We start from the raw sequence: 14,375 nt of genomic DNA on the forward strand, positions 1-14,375 counted from the left end.
GATTCTCCTGATCCTTGGATGTTGCCTGATCTGCTGCGCTAATTCCAGTTAACTCAATCTCTCCTCACAAGCCAACCTCTAAAATCCAGAATCAACCTGGTGGACCTCCTCTGCAATCAATCCAGTGCCTGTACATTCTTTCTCAAGTTACAAGACCAAAACTATACACAGTATCCCTTTCAGGAATCACTGCAGTCAGTGAGGGTTCCAGAGGACTGGAAGATGGCTAATGTAACATCCTGGTTGAGAGGGGATGGAGGTGAAGATAGGAAATTCTAGGCCAGTTAGTCTGATCTCAGTCATTGGTAAGATTTTAGAATCCACTGTAAAGGATGAGATTGCAGAGTACTTGGAAGCGCATAGAAAATAGGACCCAGTCATCACAGCTTCATCAATGGGAAGGTCACCCTCAATAAGTCTGTTAGAATTGTTTGCGGAGGTAACAAGTTAGACAAAGGGCAGCCAGTAGATATGATACATTTGGTTTTCCAAAAGGCTTTTGGCAAGGTACTGCACAGAAGTCTGCTAAAGATAGGAGCCCACAGTGTTAGGGTCAAGGTAGTGCCATAGAACATAGAAAAATAAAGCGCAGTATAGGCCCTTCGGCCCTCGATGTTGCGCCGACCGAAGCCTACCTAACCTACACTAGCCCAATAACCTCCATATGCTTATCCAATGCCCGCCTGAATGACCATAAAGAGGGAGAGTCCACCACTGCTACTGGCAGGGCATTCCATGAACACTCAACCCGCTGAGTAAAGAATCTACCCCTAACATCTGTCCTATATCAACCTCCCCTTAATTTACAGCTGTGTCCCCTAGTAACAGCTGACTCCATACACGGAAAAAGGTTCTCACTGTCAACCCTATCTAATCCCTGAATCATCTGTACACCTCTATCAAATCTCCCCTAAACCTTCTCTTCTCCAATGAGAACAGCCCCAAGTGCCTCAGCCTTTCCTCATACGATCTTCCTACCATGCCAGGCAACATCCTGGTAAACCTCCTCTGCACTCGTTCCAGTGCCTCCACATCCTTCCTATAGTATGGCGACCAAAACTGCACACAATACTCCAGATGAGGCCGCACCAGAGTCTTATACAACTGCAACATGACCTCAGGACTCCGGAACTCAATTCCTCTACCAATAAAGCCCAGTACGCCATATGCCTTCTTCACAGCACTATTTACCTGGGTGGCAATTTTCAGAGATCTGTGCACATGGACACCAAGATCCCTCTGCTCATCCACACTACCAAGTAGCCTACCATTAGCCCAGTAATCCATCTTCTCGTTACTTCTACCAAAATGACTTCACACTTAGCTACATTGAACTCCATTTGCCACCTTTCTGCCCAGCTCTGCAACTTATCTATATCCCGCTGTAACCTGCCACATCCTTCTTCGCTGTCCACAACTCCTCCAACTTTCGTGTCATCTGCAAACTTGCTCACCCAGCCTTCAAGCCCCTCCTCCAGGTCATTTATAAAAATGACAAACAGCAATGGTCCCAAAACAGATCCTTGTGGAACACCGCTAGTAACTGCACTCCAAGATGAACCTATACCAACCACTACTCTGTCTCCTTCCAGCCAGCCAATTCCTAATCCAAACCTCTAATGCACCCTCAATGCCATACCTCCGTAATTTTTGCAGTAGCCTACCATGGGGTACCTTATCGAACGCCTTGCTAAAATCCATATACACCACATCTACTGCTTTACCCTCGTCAACTTCCTTGGTCACCTTCTCAAAGAACTCAATAAGGTTTGTGAGGCACGACTGCCCTTCACAAAACCATGCTGACTATCCTTAATCACATTATTACTATCCAGATGTTCATAAATCCTATCCCTTACAATTCTCTCTAAGACTTTGCCCACAACAGAAGTGAGACTCACTGGCCTATAGTTACTAGGGCTATCCCTACTCCCCTTCTTGAACAAGGGGACCACATTCGCTATCCTCCAGTCTTCTGGCACTATTCCTGTAGACAACGACGATATAAAAATCAAGGCCAATGGCTCTGCTATCTCCTCCCTAGCTTCCCAGAGGATCCTAGGATAAATGCCATCAGGCCCAGGGGACTTATTTATTTTCACCCTTTCCATAGGGTGACTGGGAAAGCTATAGCTTTCCCAGTCAATATCTGGGAAGTTAAAGGCCCCTATAACAACCACCCTACTACTTTCACTTCTCCTGAAGCATCCTCGCAATACTTTCCTCTACGTCTCTGACTATTAGGAGGCCTGTAGAAAACTCCTAACAGGGTGACCTCACCTTTCCTATTTCTAACCTCAGCCCAAACTACCTCAGATGGCCAGTCTTCCTCCATCGTCCTTTCCACCGCTGTAATACTAGCCTTGCCAAGCAATGCCACACGTCCCCCTCTTTTACCCATAGGTAGAGGATCAGCAGAAGGCAGAGAGTGGAGATAAATGGGTCTTTTTCAGGATGGCAGCCGGAGTTCCACAGGGGTCAGTGTTGGGACTACAACTATTCAGTTATAGATTAACAATCTGGACAAAGGAACTGAGGGTGTTGCACTAAGATTGCAGATGACACAAAGATAGGTGGAGACACAGGTAGCTTTGAAGAAATAGGGAGGCTGCAGAAGGACTTGGACAGGTGAGGAGGGTGTGCAAAGAAGTGGAAAATAGAATATAATATGATTAGATTACTTAGTGTGGAAACAGGTCATTTGGCTCAACAAGTCCACACCGACCCTCCGAAGAGCAACCCACCCAAACCCATTCCACTACATTTACCCCTTCACCTAACACTACAGGCAATTTAGCACGGCCAATTCACCTAACCTGCACATTTTTGGACTGCGGGAGGAAACCGGAGCACCTGGAAGAAATCCACGCAGACACAGGGAGAATGTGCAAACTCCACACAGACAGGTGCCGGAAATGAGAATTGAACCCCAGTTTCTGGCGCTGTTAGACAGCAGTGCTAACCACTGTGCTGCCCATGGGAAAAAATGAGGTTAAGCACTTTGGTAGGAAGATTGGAGGGGTAGACTACTTTGTAAATGTGGAAAGGCTTCTGAAATCTAAGGCACAAAAGGGACTTGGGAATCCTAGTTCCTGGTGCTCTTCAGGTTAACATGTAGTTTGAGTTGGCAGTTAAGGCGGCAAATGCAATGTTTGCATTCATTTCAACAGGACTAGAACACAAGAGCAGAGATATACTTGCTGAAGCTGTATAAGGCTCTGATCAGACCATACTTGAAAATATTGTGAGTAGGTTTGGGCCCCTTATCTAAGGATGTATCGTATTGGTGTTGGAGGAATCCAGAAGAGGTTTACAAGAACGATCATGGAAATGAAGTACTTGTCATCAGGAATGGTTGAGGACTCTGTACTCTGGATTTTTAGAAGGATATGGGGCAATCTCACTGAAGCTTAAAGAATACTGAGAGTGAAGACAGATAAAATGTTTCTATTAACAGGAGAAACTAGGACGCAAGGGTACAACCTGAAAGCAAACAGACAACATTTTAGAACTGAGATAGAGGAGAGAGTGTATGGTGAATCTGTGGAACTCATTGCTGAAGGAGGCCACGTCATTAAGTGTATTCAAGACAGAGATAGATCAGTTCTTGATTAATCAAGGGATCGAGGGTTACAGGCAGAAGACAGGAGAATGGAGTTGATAAGCATATCAGTCATGATCGAATGGTGGAGAAGACTGCATGAGCTGAATGACGTATTTTATGTTCTTATATAATCAACGATAAAGGAAAGGTTAGACAGACAACTGGTTAATAATGATGTGATTGCAAACAGGAAACTTTGTGGGAGTTTTCTTGAAGGCTTTACTATCAACATTGATAAAGGAGTGTCGATGCTCATAATAGATATTGAGAATAATGTTTTCAGACATGTTATAATGCATCTCTAGAGCAGGTGGAACGTGAGCCTGGGCCTTCTGGCCAAACAGTAGGGATATCACCACTGCACCCAAAACAAACCATGTCCATTGAAAACTCAGGACTGTCAGAAAAATTTTGATTAATTTGATAAGACATTAATAACTAGGAACAGAGTGGCTCATTCAGCCACTCCTGCCTGCTTTGCCATTCAACATGTTCACGACTGATCCAAAATGCCTCACATTCACTTTCTTTCCTTTCACCTGTAATGGTCTATTCCTAGACCGGTCAAGAAGCTATCTCAGCTGTAAATTTATACAAAGACTTTGCCCGCACTGCTCTCGGTGGCATGAAGTTCCTAAGACACAACCCATAGAAAAGAAATTCCTCATCTCAGTCTTATATTTGGACTCATTTATTCGGACACTACACTTTCTGGTCCTAGATTCTCCGATGAGGGGGAAACCTATTTTATCCATTAACTCATGGGACATGGGTGTTGCAGACTGGTCCGACATTTATTGCCTGCCCCTAGATGCCCTTCAGAAACTGATGGTGAGCTGCTTTCTTGACCAGCTGCAGTCACCATTCACTAGGTTGATCCACAAAAGCCATCAGACTGCATTACAGGAGTTTACCCCAGCAACAGTGAAGGAACTGCAAAGTATTTTCAACTTTGAAGTATTTTCAAGTGGCTTGAAAAGGAACTTGTACATGATCATATTCCCATATGTCTGCTGTCCTTTTACTTCTATCTTGAACTAGGTAAGAAGTGGTCGTGGATTGGAAGGTGCTGACTAAGGACGTTTGATGAATTTCTACAGTGCACTTTGTAGATGGTGCACGTTGCTGCTACTAGGCGTCAGTGTTAAGTCAATTCTTGTGAATGTAGTGCAAATCAAGCAGGCTACTTTGTCCTGAAAGGTGTTGAGCTTCTTGAATGTTATTGGAGCTACACCCATCAGACAAGTGGAAGTATTCCATCACATTCCTGACTTGTGCCTTGTATTGAATTACTTGCTGCAGTATTCCTAGCCTCTGACCTGCTGTTGTAATCGCTATGTTTATGTACTGAGCCCAGTGGAGTTTATGGTCAATGGTAATCCCAAGAATATTGATAGTGGAAGCATTCAGTGATGATTGTTCCTTGACATTCAATGCACTATGGTTAGACTGTCTCTTTTGGAGATGGCCAGTGCATAGCATTTGTATGGTGCAAATGATACTAGATATTGTCCAGGTCATATTGCATTTAAACATGGACTGCATTCGTGGAATCCCACAAGGTGATGAACACCGTGCAATCATTGGTAACCACCCATCTATGATGGAGGAACGGTCATCGATTTAGCAACTGACAAATGATTGGGCCTATGATACTACCCTGATGAACAACTGCAGAAGTGTACAGGAGCTGAGGTGACTGACTTGCAACAACCACAGTCAACTTCCTATGTGCCAAATAAGATTCCAAACACCATCTCAGCATTTACCCTGTCAAACTCCTTAAGAATGCTATAATTTCAATAAAATCACCACTCATTCGTAAGAATACAAGAACCAGGAGGAGTAAGTCATCTGGTCCTTTGAGCCCACTCCGCCCAATGGCTAGATCACTCCATCACTGGATCATTCATTGCTGATCTTTTCATGGCCTCATCTCCAATTACAACACTTTCCCATAATCCTTAATTCCATTACTGTTCAAAAAGTTATTAGTTTTAAAAACACAAAGAGGAAGCCTCAACTGGGCAGGGAATTCCAGATTCACAATCCTCTGGGTGAAGTTCCTTATCAATTCAGTCCTAAATCTGCTCCCCCTAATTTTGGGGCTATGCCCTCTTGTTCTAGTTTCATCCAACAGTGGAAACATCCTCTCTACTTCTATCATATCTATTCATAGAGTTACAGAGTCACAGACATGTACAGCATGGAAACAGACCGTACGGTCCAACCTGTCCACACCGACCAGATGTCCCAACCCAATCTAGTCCCACCTGCCATCACCCGGCCCATATCACTCCAAGCACTTCCTATTCATATGCCCATCCAAATGCCTTTTAAATGTTGCATGTGTACCAGCGTCCACCACATCTTCTGGCAGCTCATTCCATACACATATGCGTGAAAAAGTTGCCCCTTAGGTCTCTCTCATATCTTTCCCCTCTCATCCTAAACCTATGCCCTCTAGTTCTGGACTCCCCAACCCCAGGCAAAAGACTTTGTCTCTTTATCCTATCCATGCCCCGCAATTTTGTAAACCTTTAAGGTCACCCCTCACAGCCTCAGACGCTCCAGGAAAAAACCGCCCCAGCCTGTTCAGCCTATCCCTATAGCTCAAATCCTCCAACCCTGGCAACATCCTTGTAAATATTTTCTGAACCTTTTCAAGTTTCACAACATCTTTCCAATAGGAAGGAGACCAGAATTGCACACAATATTCCAACAGTGACCTAACCAATGTCCTGTACAGCCACAACATGATCTCCCAATTCCTGTACTCAATACTCTGATCAATAAAGGAAAGCATACCAAACGCCGCCTTCATTCTCCTATCTACCTGCGACTCCACTTTCAAGGAGCTATGAACCTGCATTCCAAGGTCTCTTTGTTCAGCAACACTCCCCAGGACCTTAATATTAAGTGTACAAGTCCTGCTAAGATTTACTTTCCCAAAGTGCAGCACCTCACATTTATCTGAATTAAACTCCATCTGCCACTGCTCAGCCCATTGGCCCATCTGGTCCAGATCCTGTTGTAATCTGAGGTAACCCTCTTCGCTGTCCACTACACCTCCAATTTTGGTGTCATCTGCAAGCTTACTAACTGTACCTCTTATGCTCGCATCCAAATCATTTACGTAAATGACAAAAAGAACCCTATTCCTTTCATAATTTTATTATCTGAACTCCAGTGAGTAAAGTTCCACCCTGTTCAGCCTTTGCTCATAAGACAATCCCACCAAACCATGGATCATCCTAGCAAAACTTCTCTGAACTATATCCAATGAAATGATATCTTTCCTTCAATAAGAGGATCAAAATGTGTCTCAGTGCTTCAGATATATCTTTCCGTACTTTCTGATTGTCCACTGCACCTGTGTATTTTGTGCATTAGTACAGCAAAGTCCTTTGTGGTCTGCTGTTCTCCACTTAAAAGAATACTGTTCTTGTGTTGCCCCTTCCAAAATGAACAGCTTTGGCAGCCATGCAACCCATCGCACAAGTGCCAGCTCTCCAAAATGTTGTTCTCCTGTCTGCACTCAACTTCGTACTTTGATTATTTTTCCAATAACTGCGCAATTCCCTTTCAAATACACAGATTGAACTTGCCTCACTCTCAGAAACCGACTGCCCATTTGCAATTGTAAGAAGAGAACCCAAGGATTTTCTTTAGCAAAGCCAAGGTCGGCTTGGAACACCTTTAGAAATCATCTCAAATGCAGGGTTAATTAATGGCACAATATATTAGGAACTACAACAATGTATTACCTTAGTTACAGAGTCATTCACATTGATAGCAGGAATTTTAAGTTCTTTATTCTTGAGCATCTTATAGAGATTGTGCACTCCAGTTGTAGTCTCCTCAGAGATTCCTTTGATATCTGCAGAATTAACACACAACTAGACCTCTTTCCACTTAAGCATGCCACGATCAAATCAAAAATACTAAGTTATTGTCATGAAGGGCTGAGACAGAGTAAATAGAGAGAAACAACTCCATTTGGTGGAACGATGGGCACAGGTTTAGGGTAAATGGCAAAAGCAGTGGCCACGAGGAAAAACATTTTCAAAGAAGCAGTAGCTGCGGATCCGGCGTGCACTCCGAGACACTGACGGAGGCAAATTAAAGTAGGGTTTTCAGAAGGAAACATCTGCAGAATATCGATACTGAACAGGCAAGGACCAGCTCAAGATTAGTCGCTGTTTCAAAGGACTAGCACAAACTCCACTACGATTCTACGAAAAGATCTCCAAAATTTGGCAGGATAAGGTTCGAGTTAATTGAGTGTGCAGTAGTTACAGCCTTAAGTATTTCACTCCTTTCGCTGGTGCCCATGTTGAAGAATGATTAGGAATAAAATTGCAGTGATTTGCACAATTAGAAATCGCCCAATAGCTCAGTAAAATATTATGTTGATTTCAAACTCCTGAGCAAATCTGATGTAGAAAGCATTTTTGAACTGCTTCAGAACCATGCACCTCACTTCATCACAGAAATAATTTTATTTAACCAAATTGGGAAATGTAATCACATTCCAACTAGTCTCAGTGACACTGCAATGACTATTGGAAACTGTGGTGAAACTGGAAGAGCGCCTACACAAGAATCGAACCGACAGTGGTCATAAAGGAGTTTTCCCAACTGACACATCTTTCCAATCTTGGTTACTGCCCAGACCAGGAAATATTTTCTCATTTTACTAAAGACCAACAGCTTTCAGTATATGGTATATTAACAATAAATAGGGAACAGAATGGCAAGGCCATAATCCAAAATAACATACACCAAAGATAATTTCTTCATAATGATAGAAAATGACAGTCACCTTGTAAGAGCTTAGGATGTTTGTTGTGAACCAGATTCGTAAGGTCCCCACCATCATCCAAAATCATATTGAGGGGTTTTCCATCACGGAAGTACAGAGTCTGCTCAATGCACCAAATGTATTCTTCATCTGTTTCCCCCTTCCATGCATACACTGCAAATAAAACAAACATTCTTAAACAGGGCATTTACCACAAACATTGCACTTCATTGCACACTCCTCAGTTAAGTCAACTTGTAGTACACTTTTTATGACTTTTTTCCTCACCTGCTGCACTTTATAAAAGCAACATACACTACATTGCAATTGTTGGATGGCACAAAAGATGTCATATCATATGAATGAAACAGGGATCTAAAAACATGTTACATCAAGCAAAGTCAAACCACCAATGAAGGAGAAACTCTAAATGAATTGCTCACAATTTTACACATGCCATGGTAACATGCTGTCAATTAAATGGCTTTAACTAGCTTTGACATTTAAATGTAAATAAAGGAATATCTATAGATGACATCCATCCAAAATTCTGCTAGCAAGCAGAAATGTATAGAGCTGGCAGTTCCACAATGCTGACCATTCAATTTAAGATTGGTACAATCACAATATAGCAGGAAAACAAATGAAGACTCAATCACAAAAATATATTGGAACAGAGTCAATCAAAAGGCTAAACTGATGGGTGCAGGATTCAAATTTAGCAAATGCTCTTCACTGGGTCTACAACTGAAGTGCTACAACAGGACAGTCAGAAGTAACAAATCAATTCAAACAACAATGGAATCCATAACACAACAATAACTTATGTAAACATTGGCATTTGTCTGTCTTAGGAGACAATTGACTTTGCCTGGATTGTGTGTCACTATTCACTTCTGGATTAACACTGTTCTGGCTGTACAGGCTGATTTATGAATGGCATTCCTTTCCTCAGCTGCCACCTTGGCAGAGGTTATTTTCTACTATCCAGTCACTTCCTTTGTTCTTTGCTTTTTCTGCACACTTACTTATTGCCCATCACCACGCACTAATTATTATTGTTTGAGCTCACTTCAGGAAAAAACACAGCTGAAATGTCAAGACTTTTTGCAAGGTTTGTAGCTCAGGTTGAGGTTTAGGGGGTAGGTTTGCTCGCTGAGCTGTAGGTTTGATATCCAGACATTTCATTACCTGGCTAGGTAACATCAGTGGCGACCTCCAAATGAAGCGAAGCTGTTGTCTCCTGCTTTCTATTTATATCTTTCTCCTGGATAGGGTTCCTGGGGTTTGTGGTGATGTCATTTCCTGTTCGTTTTCTGAGAGGGTGATAGATGGTATCTAGATCTGTGTTTGTTTATGGCGTTGTGGTTGGAGTGTCAGGCCTCTAGGAATTCTCTGGCATGTCTTTGCTTAGCTTGTCCCAGGAACCCACCAACACACAAACAAAAACAAACTTAAAAGACCCAGTACAACCCATGGACAAAACCAACATCATCTACAAAATTCCATGCAAGGACTGCCACAAACACTACGTAGGATAAACAGGAAGAAAGTTAGCCACGAGGATACACGAACACCAGCTAGCCACAAAAAGACACAACCCTCTCTCCCACGTAGCCCTACACACGGAGGAAAAAAATCACCATTGCGACTGGGACAACACATCTATCCTGGGACAGGCTAAGCAAAGACATGCCAGAGAATTCCTAGAGGCCTGGCACTCCAATCACAACACCATAAACAAACACACAGATCTATCTCATCAACCCCACAGAAAATGAACAGGAAATGACATCACCACAAACCCCAGGAACCCCATCCAGGATAAACAAATAGAAAGCAGAAGACAACAGCTTCGCTTCACTTGGAGGTCGCCACTGATGATGTTACCTAGCCAGGTAGTGAAACGTCTGGATATCAAACCTACAGCTCAGTGAGTAAACCTACACCCTAAATGTCAAGAATTTTTTTTACAGTCCAAGATTATGTTGCTTTTGGAGCAGTGAGATCGCTGCAGTATCAATTCAGAACAGTAAGAGGTACTTTTGAATTAAGAAGCTATCTGATGACGATCTTTGGAATGGATGGGTGGTAACAGTGCAGCCAGAACCATTCAGAATCAGCAAGAAAATAGCTTGGAAGCAGCTACTTGCAGCTAAGCCCACAATTAGAAAGTGGAAGTCTTTCAAAAAACTAGAATAGTGAAAATTTAGGGCCAACACGTTCCTCAGGGTGAACAGAATTTCAGCAGTCCAGCTAACTCAATGTCAAGAGATATCATGAGTTGTGTAAAGATCAAGGAGGAAGCCAGAGGGTAAACAGGCAGAAGTCATTGTCCATCTGAGTAAATATGACAGGTAGGAAGGAAATGGTCCTGCGATGATAATTCATGGAGTTAGGTTCAGGGGGCTGTTGTTAGGAAGGTAAATTCTCCATTTAAAAACTTACGAGAGTGCAGAAGCTCCTGGCACTTTTTTCCTCCTACAGATATACAAATTGGGTGTTTGCTACACCTGAAACCTGTAGGACAACCCATCCACCCACCTCCTCTAATCTTATGCCACTAGACGGTTAAATCAGGTAAGTTTTCTTTTCTCTTTCATTTCTTAGTAAGGAAAGTTAGCAGGGGTGACAGTGCAATGTACCTCCTATGATGTCCCTCACCTCAAACATCCCATGAGACAGTGTTAGGGAACTGGATGAAATCAGGATCATTCGGGAGGCAGATAGCTGTAGGTAAAAGCTACAGGGAAGTAGTTACTCCTAGAAATGAAGTTACTTGGGTGACTGTTAGAAGGGGTAAGTAGTAGTCGGTGCAGGGATTCCCTGTGGCCATTCCCCTGTACAACATACTGTTGGGGGGGAAACTACTTACAAGGGGTAAGCCATGGGATACTTCTGTTTCTGAGAAGGGAAGAGGTAAGAGAAATAGAACATTAGTAATTGGGGACTCCATAGTGAGGAGGACAGATAGGAGATTCTGTGGGAACGAGAGACTCAGTTGATGTGTTGCCTCCCAGGTATCGAAGCAGTGATGTCGTGGATTGTGTTTTTGTGATTCTTAAGGGGGAGGGGGAGCAGCCCCAGTCATGGTCCACATAGGTACTAACGACATGCACCACATGCTAGTGAGCTGAGGATTAAGGAGAGAGAGAGTAATTGAACACATGGCTACAGGGATGGTCCAAGGGGGAAGAGTTTCAGATACCTAAATAATTGGGCTCATTATAAGATAGGTGGGACCTCTACAGATTGTGTACACCCGAGCCAGAGGGGTACGAATACCTGGGGGGGGGTGGAATTTGCTACTGCTCTTTGGGAGAGTTTTAACTAATTCATTGAGGGGATGGGAACCTGAATTATAGCTCCAGTGTAAAGGAGATGGAGAGTAGTGAGGTCATGAGTAAGGTTACAAGGTCACAGGAGTGTAGTGGCAGTCAGGAAGTTGGTTTGAAGTGTGTCTACTTCAACATCAGGAGCTTCCAGAATAAGCTGGATGAATATGCTGCATTGGTATCTGGGACTTTGATGTTGTGGACATTTTGGAGACATGGATAGAGCAGGGACAAGAATGATTGTTGCAAGTTCCAGGGTTTAGATGTTTCAGTAAAATTAGGCAAGATGATAAAAGGGGAGGTGTGGCATTGTTAGTCAAGGACAGTATTACAGTGGACATTTGATGAGGACTAGGTAAAGGAGCCTTCCACATCCAAAGTTTTACCTGCACATCCACCAATATCATTTATTGTATCCGTTGCTCCTGATGCGGTCTCCTCTACATTGGGGAGACTGGACGCCTCCTTGCAGAGTGATTTAGGGAACATCTCCGGGACACCCACACCAATCAACCACACCATCCCTTGGCTCAACATTTCAACTCCCCCCTCACTCTGCCGAAGACATGGAGATCCTGGGCCACCTCCACCGCCTTTCCCTCAACAAAAGTAACGAAAATAACAGGGTAGTTGTTATAGGGGACTACCTTTCCAAATACTAACTGGAAACACTAATTTGAGTACTTTAGATGGGTCAGTTTTTGTTCAATGTGTGCAGGAGGGTTTCCTGACACAGTATGTAGATAGGCCAACAAGAGTCGAGGCCACATTGGATTTGGTTCTGGGTAATAAGCCAGGCCAGGTTTTAGATTTGGAGGTAGGTGAGCATTTTGGTGATAGTGACCATAATTCAGTTATGTTTACTTTAGCGATGAAAAAGGATAGATATACACCGCAGCTTCAGAGTTATACTGGGGGATAGGCAATTACGATGCAATTAGGTGAGATTTTGGATGCATAGGATGGGGAAGGAAACTGCGGGGGATAGACACAATCGATATGTGGAGCTTGTTAAAGGAAAGCTATGCATGTCCTTAATAAGCACATACCTGTCAGTCAGGCGGAAAGTTGTCAAGAGAGGGAGCCGTGGTTTACTAAAGAAGTTGAACCTCTCGTTGAGCAGAAGGAGGTGGTTTTTGTAAGGATGAGACGTGAAGGCTCAGTTAGGATGTTTGAGAGTTACACGTTAGGCAGGAAAGTCCTAAAGAGATACTAAGAGCAGCCGGGGGACGGGGGGGACGGGGTGGGGAGGCATGAAAGGTCTCTCACAGTTAGGATCAAGGAAAACCCTGAAGTTTTCTATAGGTATGTCAGGAATAAAAGAATGACTAGGGTAAAATTAGGGCCTGTCAAGGACAGTAGTGGGAAGTTCTGTGGAGTCCGAAGAGATACTAAATGAATACTTTTTGACAACAATCACATAGGAAAAAGAATGTTGTCGAGAAGAATACTGACATACAGGCTATCAGACTGAATGGGATTGAGGTTTGAGAGGTGGTGGTGGTGTCAGCAATTCTGGAAATTGTGAAAACATAAGTCCCCTGTGCCTGATGGGATTTATCCTAGGATTTTCAGGGAGATTACTACAGAGCCTTTGATCCTTATGTCATCATTGTCTACAGGAATAGTGTCGGAAGACTGGAGGACAGCAAATGTTGTCCCTTTGTTCAAGACAATCCTGGCAATTATAGACCAGTGAGCCTTACTTCTGTTATGAGTAATGTTTTGAAAAGGATTAGAAGACAGAATTTACATGGAAAGGAATAATTTGACAGTCAACATAGTTTTGTGAAGGGTAGGTCGTGCCTCTCAAACCCATTTGAGTTCTTTGAGAAGGTGACCAAACAGGTGGATGAGGGTAAAGTGGTTGATGTGGTGTATATGGATTTCAGTAAGTGTTTGATACGTTTTCCCATGGTAGACTATCGCAGAAAATAGAGGCATGGGACCGACGATGATTTAGTGTTTGGATCAGAAATTGGCTAGCTGTAAGACAGAGGGTGGTGGTTGGTGGGAAATGTTCGTCCTGGAGTTCAGTTACTAGTGGTGTGCTGCAAGGATGTGTTTTGGGGCCACTGCTGTTCGTCATTTTTATAAACGACCGGGTTGAGGGCATAAAAGAATGGTTTAGTAAATTTGAAACTAAGGACGGTGGATTCGTGCACAGTGCAGAAGGATATTGCCGGTTACAGAGGGACAGCTTCAGAGCTGGGCTGAGGTGGCAAATTGAGTTATGTGGAAAAGTGAGAGGTGATTCACTTTGTAAGGGGTAACAAGAATACAGAGTACTGGGCTAATGGTAATATTCTTGGCAGAGAGATCGGAGTGTTCATGTGCATAGATCCCTGAAAAGTTGCCACCCAGGTTGATAGGGTTGTTAAGGTATACGGTGCATGAGTTTTTATTGGTAGAGGCATTGAGTTTTGGAGCAATGAGGTCATGCTGCAGCTGTACAAAATTCTGGTGTGGCTGTACCTGGACTATTACGTACAGTTCTGGTCGCTGCATTATCAGAAGGATGCAGAGGAAAGTTACTAGGATGTCCCCAGGTATGGAGGGAAGGTCTTATGAGGCAACACTGAGGCTGTTTTTGTTAGAGAGAAGGTTAAGGAGTGACTTAATGGAGGCATAC

The 14,375-nt window shown here is 43.3% G+C and overlaps 1 protein-coding gene across 1 annotated transcript in view; it reads right to left on the bottom strand.

The window, feature by feature from the left end:
• ahcy (adenosylhomocysteinase) overlaps positions 1 to 14,375 on the bottom strand; it is a 110,604-nt gene that overhangs the window by 61,178 nt on the left and 35,051 nt on the right. The window contains exons 4-5 of the mRNA XM_060836607.1: positions 8,430 to 8,582; positions 7,372 to 7,484 (exon numbers count right to left, since the gene is read on the bottom strand). Of these exons, the coding sequence (XP_060692590.1) occupies positions 7,372 to 7,484; positions 8,430 to 8,582 (266 nt within the window). The remainder of the gene's footprint in view (positions 1 to 7,371; positions 7,485 to 8,429; positions 8,583 to 14,375) is intronic.

This window comes from Hemiscyllium ocellatum, chromosome 15 (genome assembly GCF_020745735.1).
Source record: "Hemiscyllium ocellatum isolate sHemOce1 chromosome 15, sHemOce1.pat.X.cur, whole genome shotgun sequence".
Taxonomy (NCBI): Eukaryota; Metazoa; Chordata; class Chondrichthyes; order Orectolobiformes; family Hemiscylliidae; genus Hemiscyllium; species Hemiscyllium ocellatum.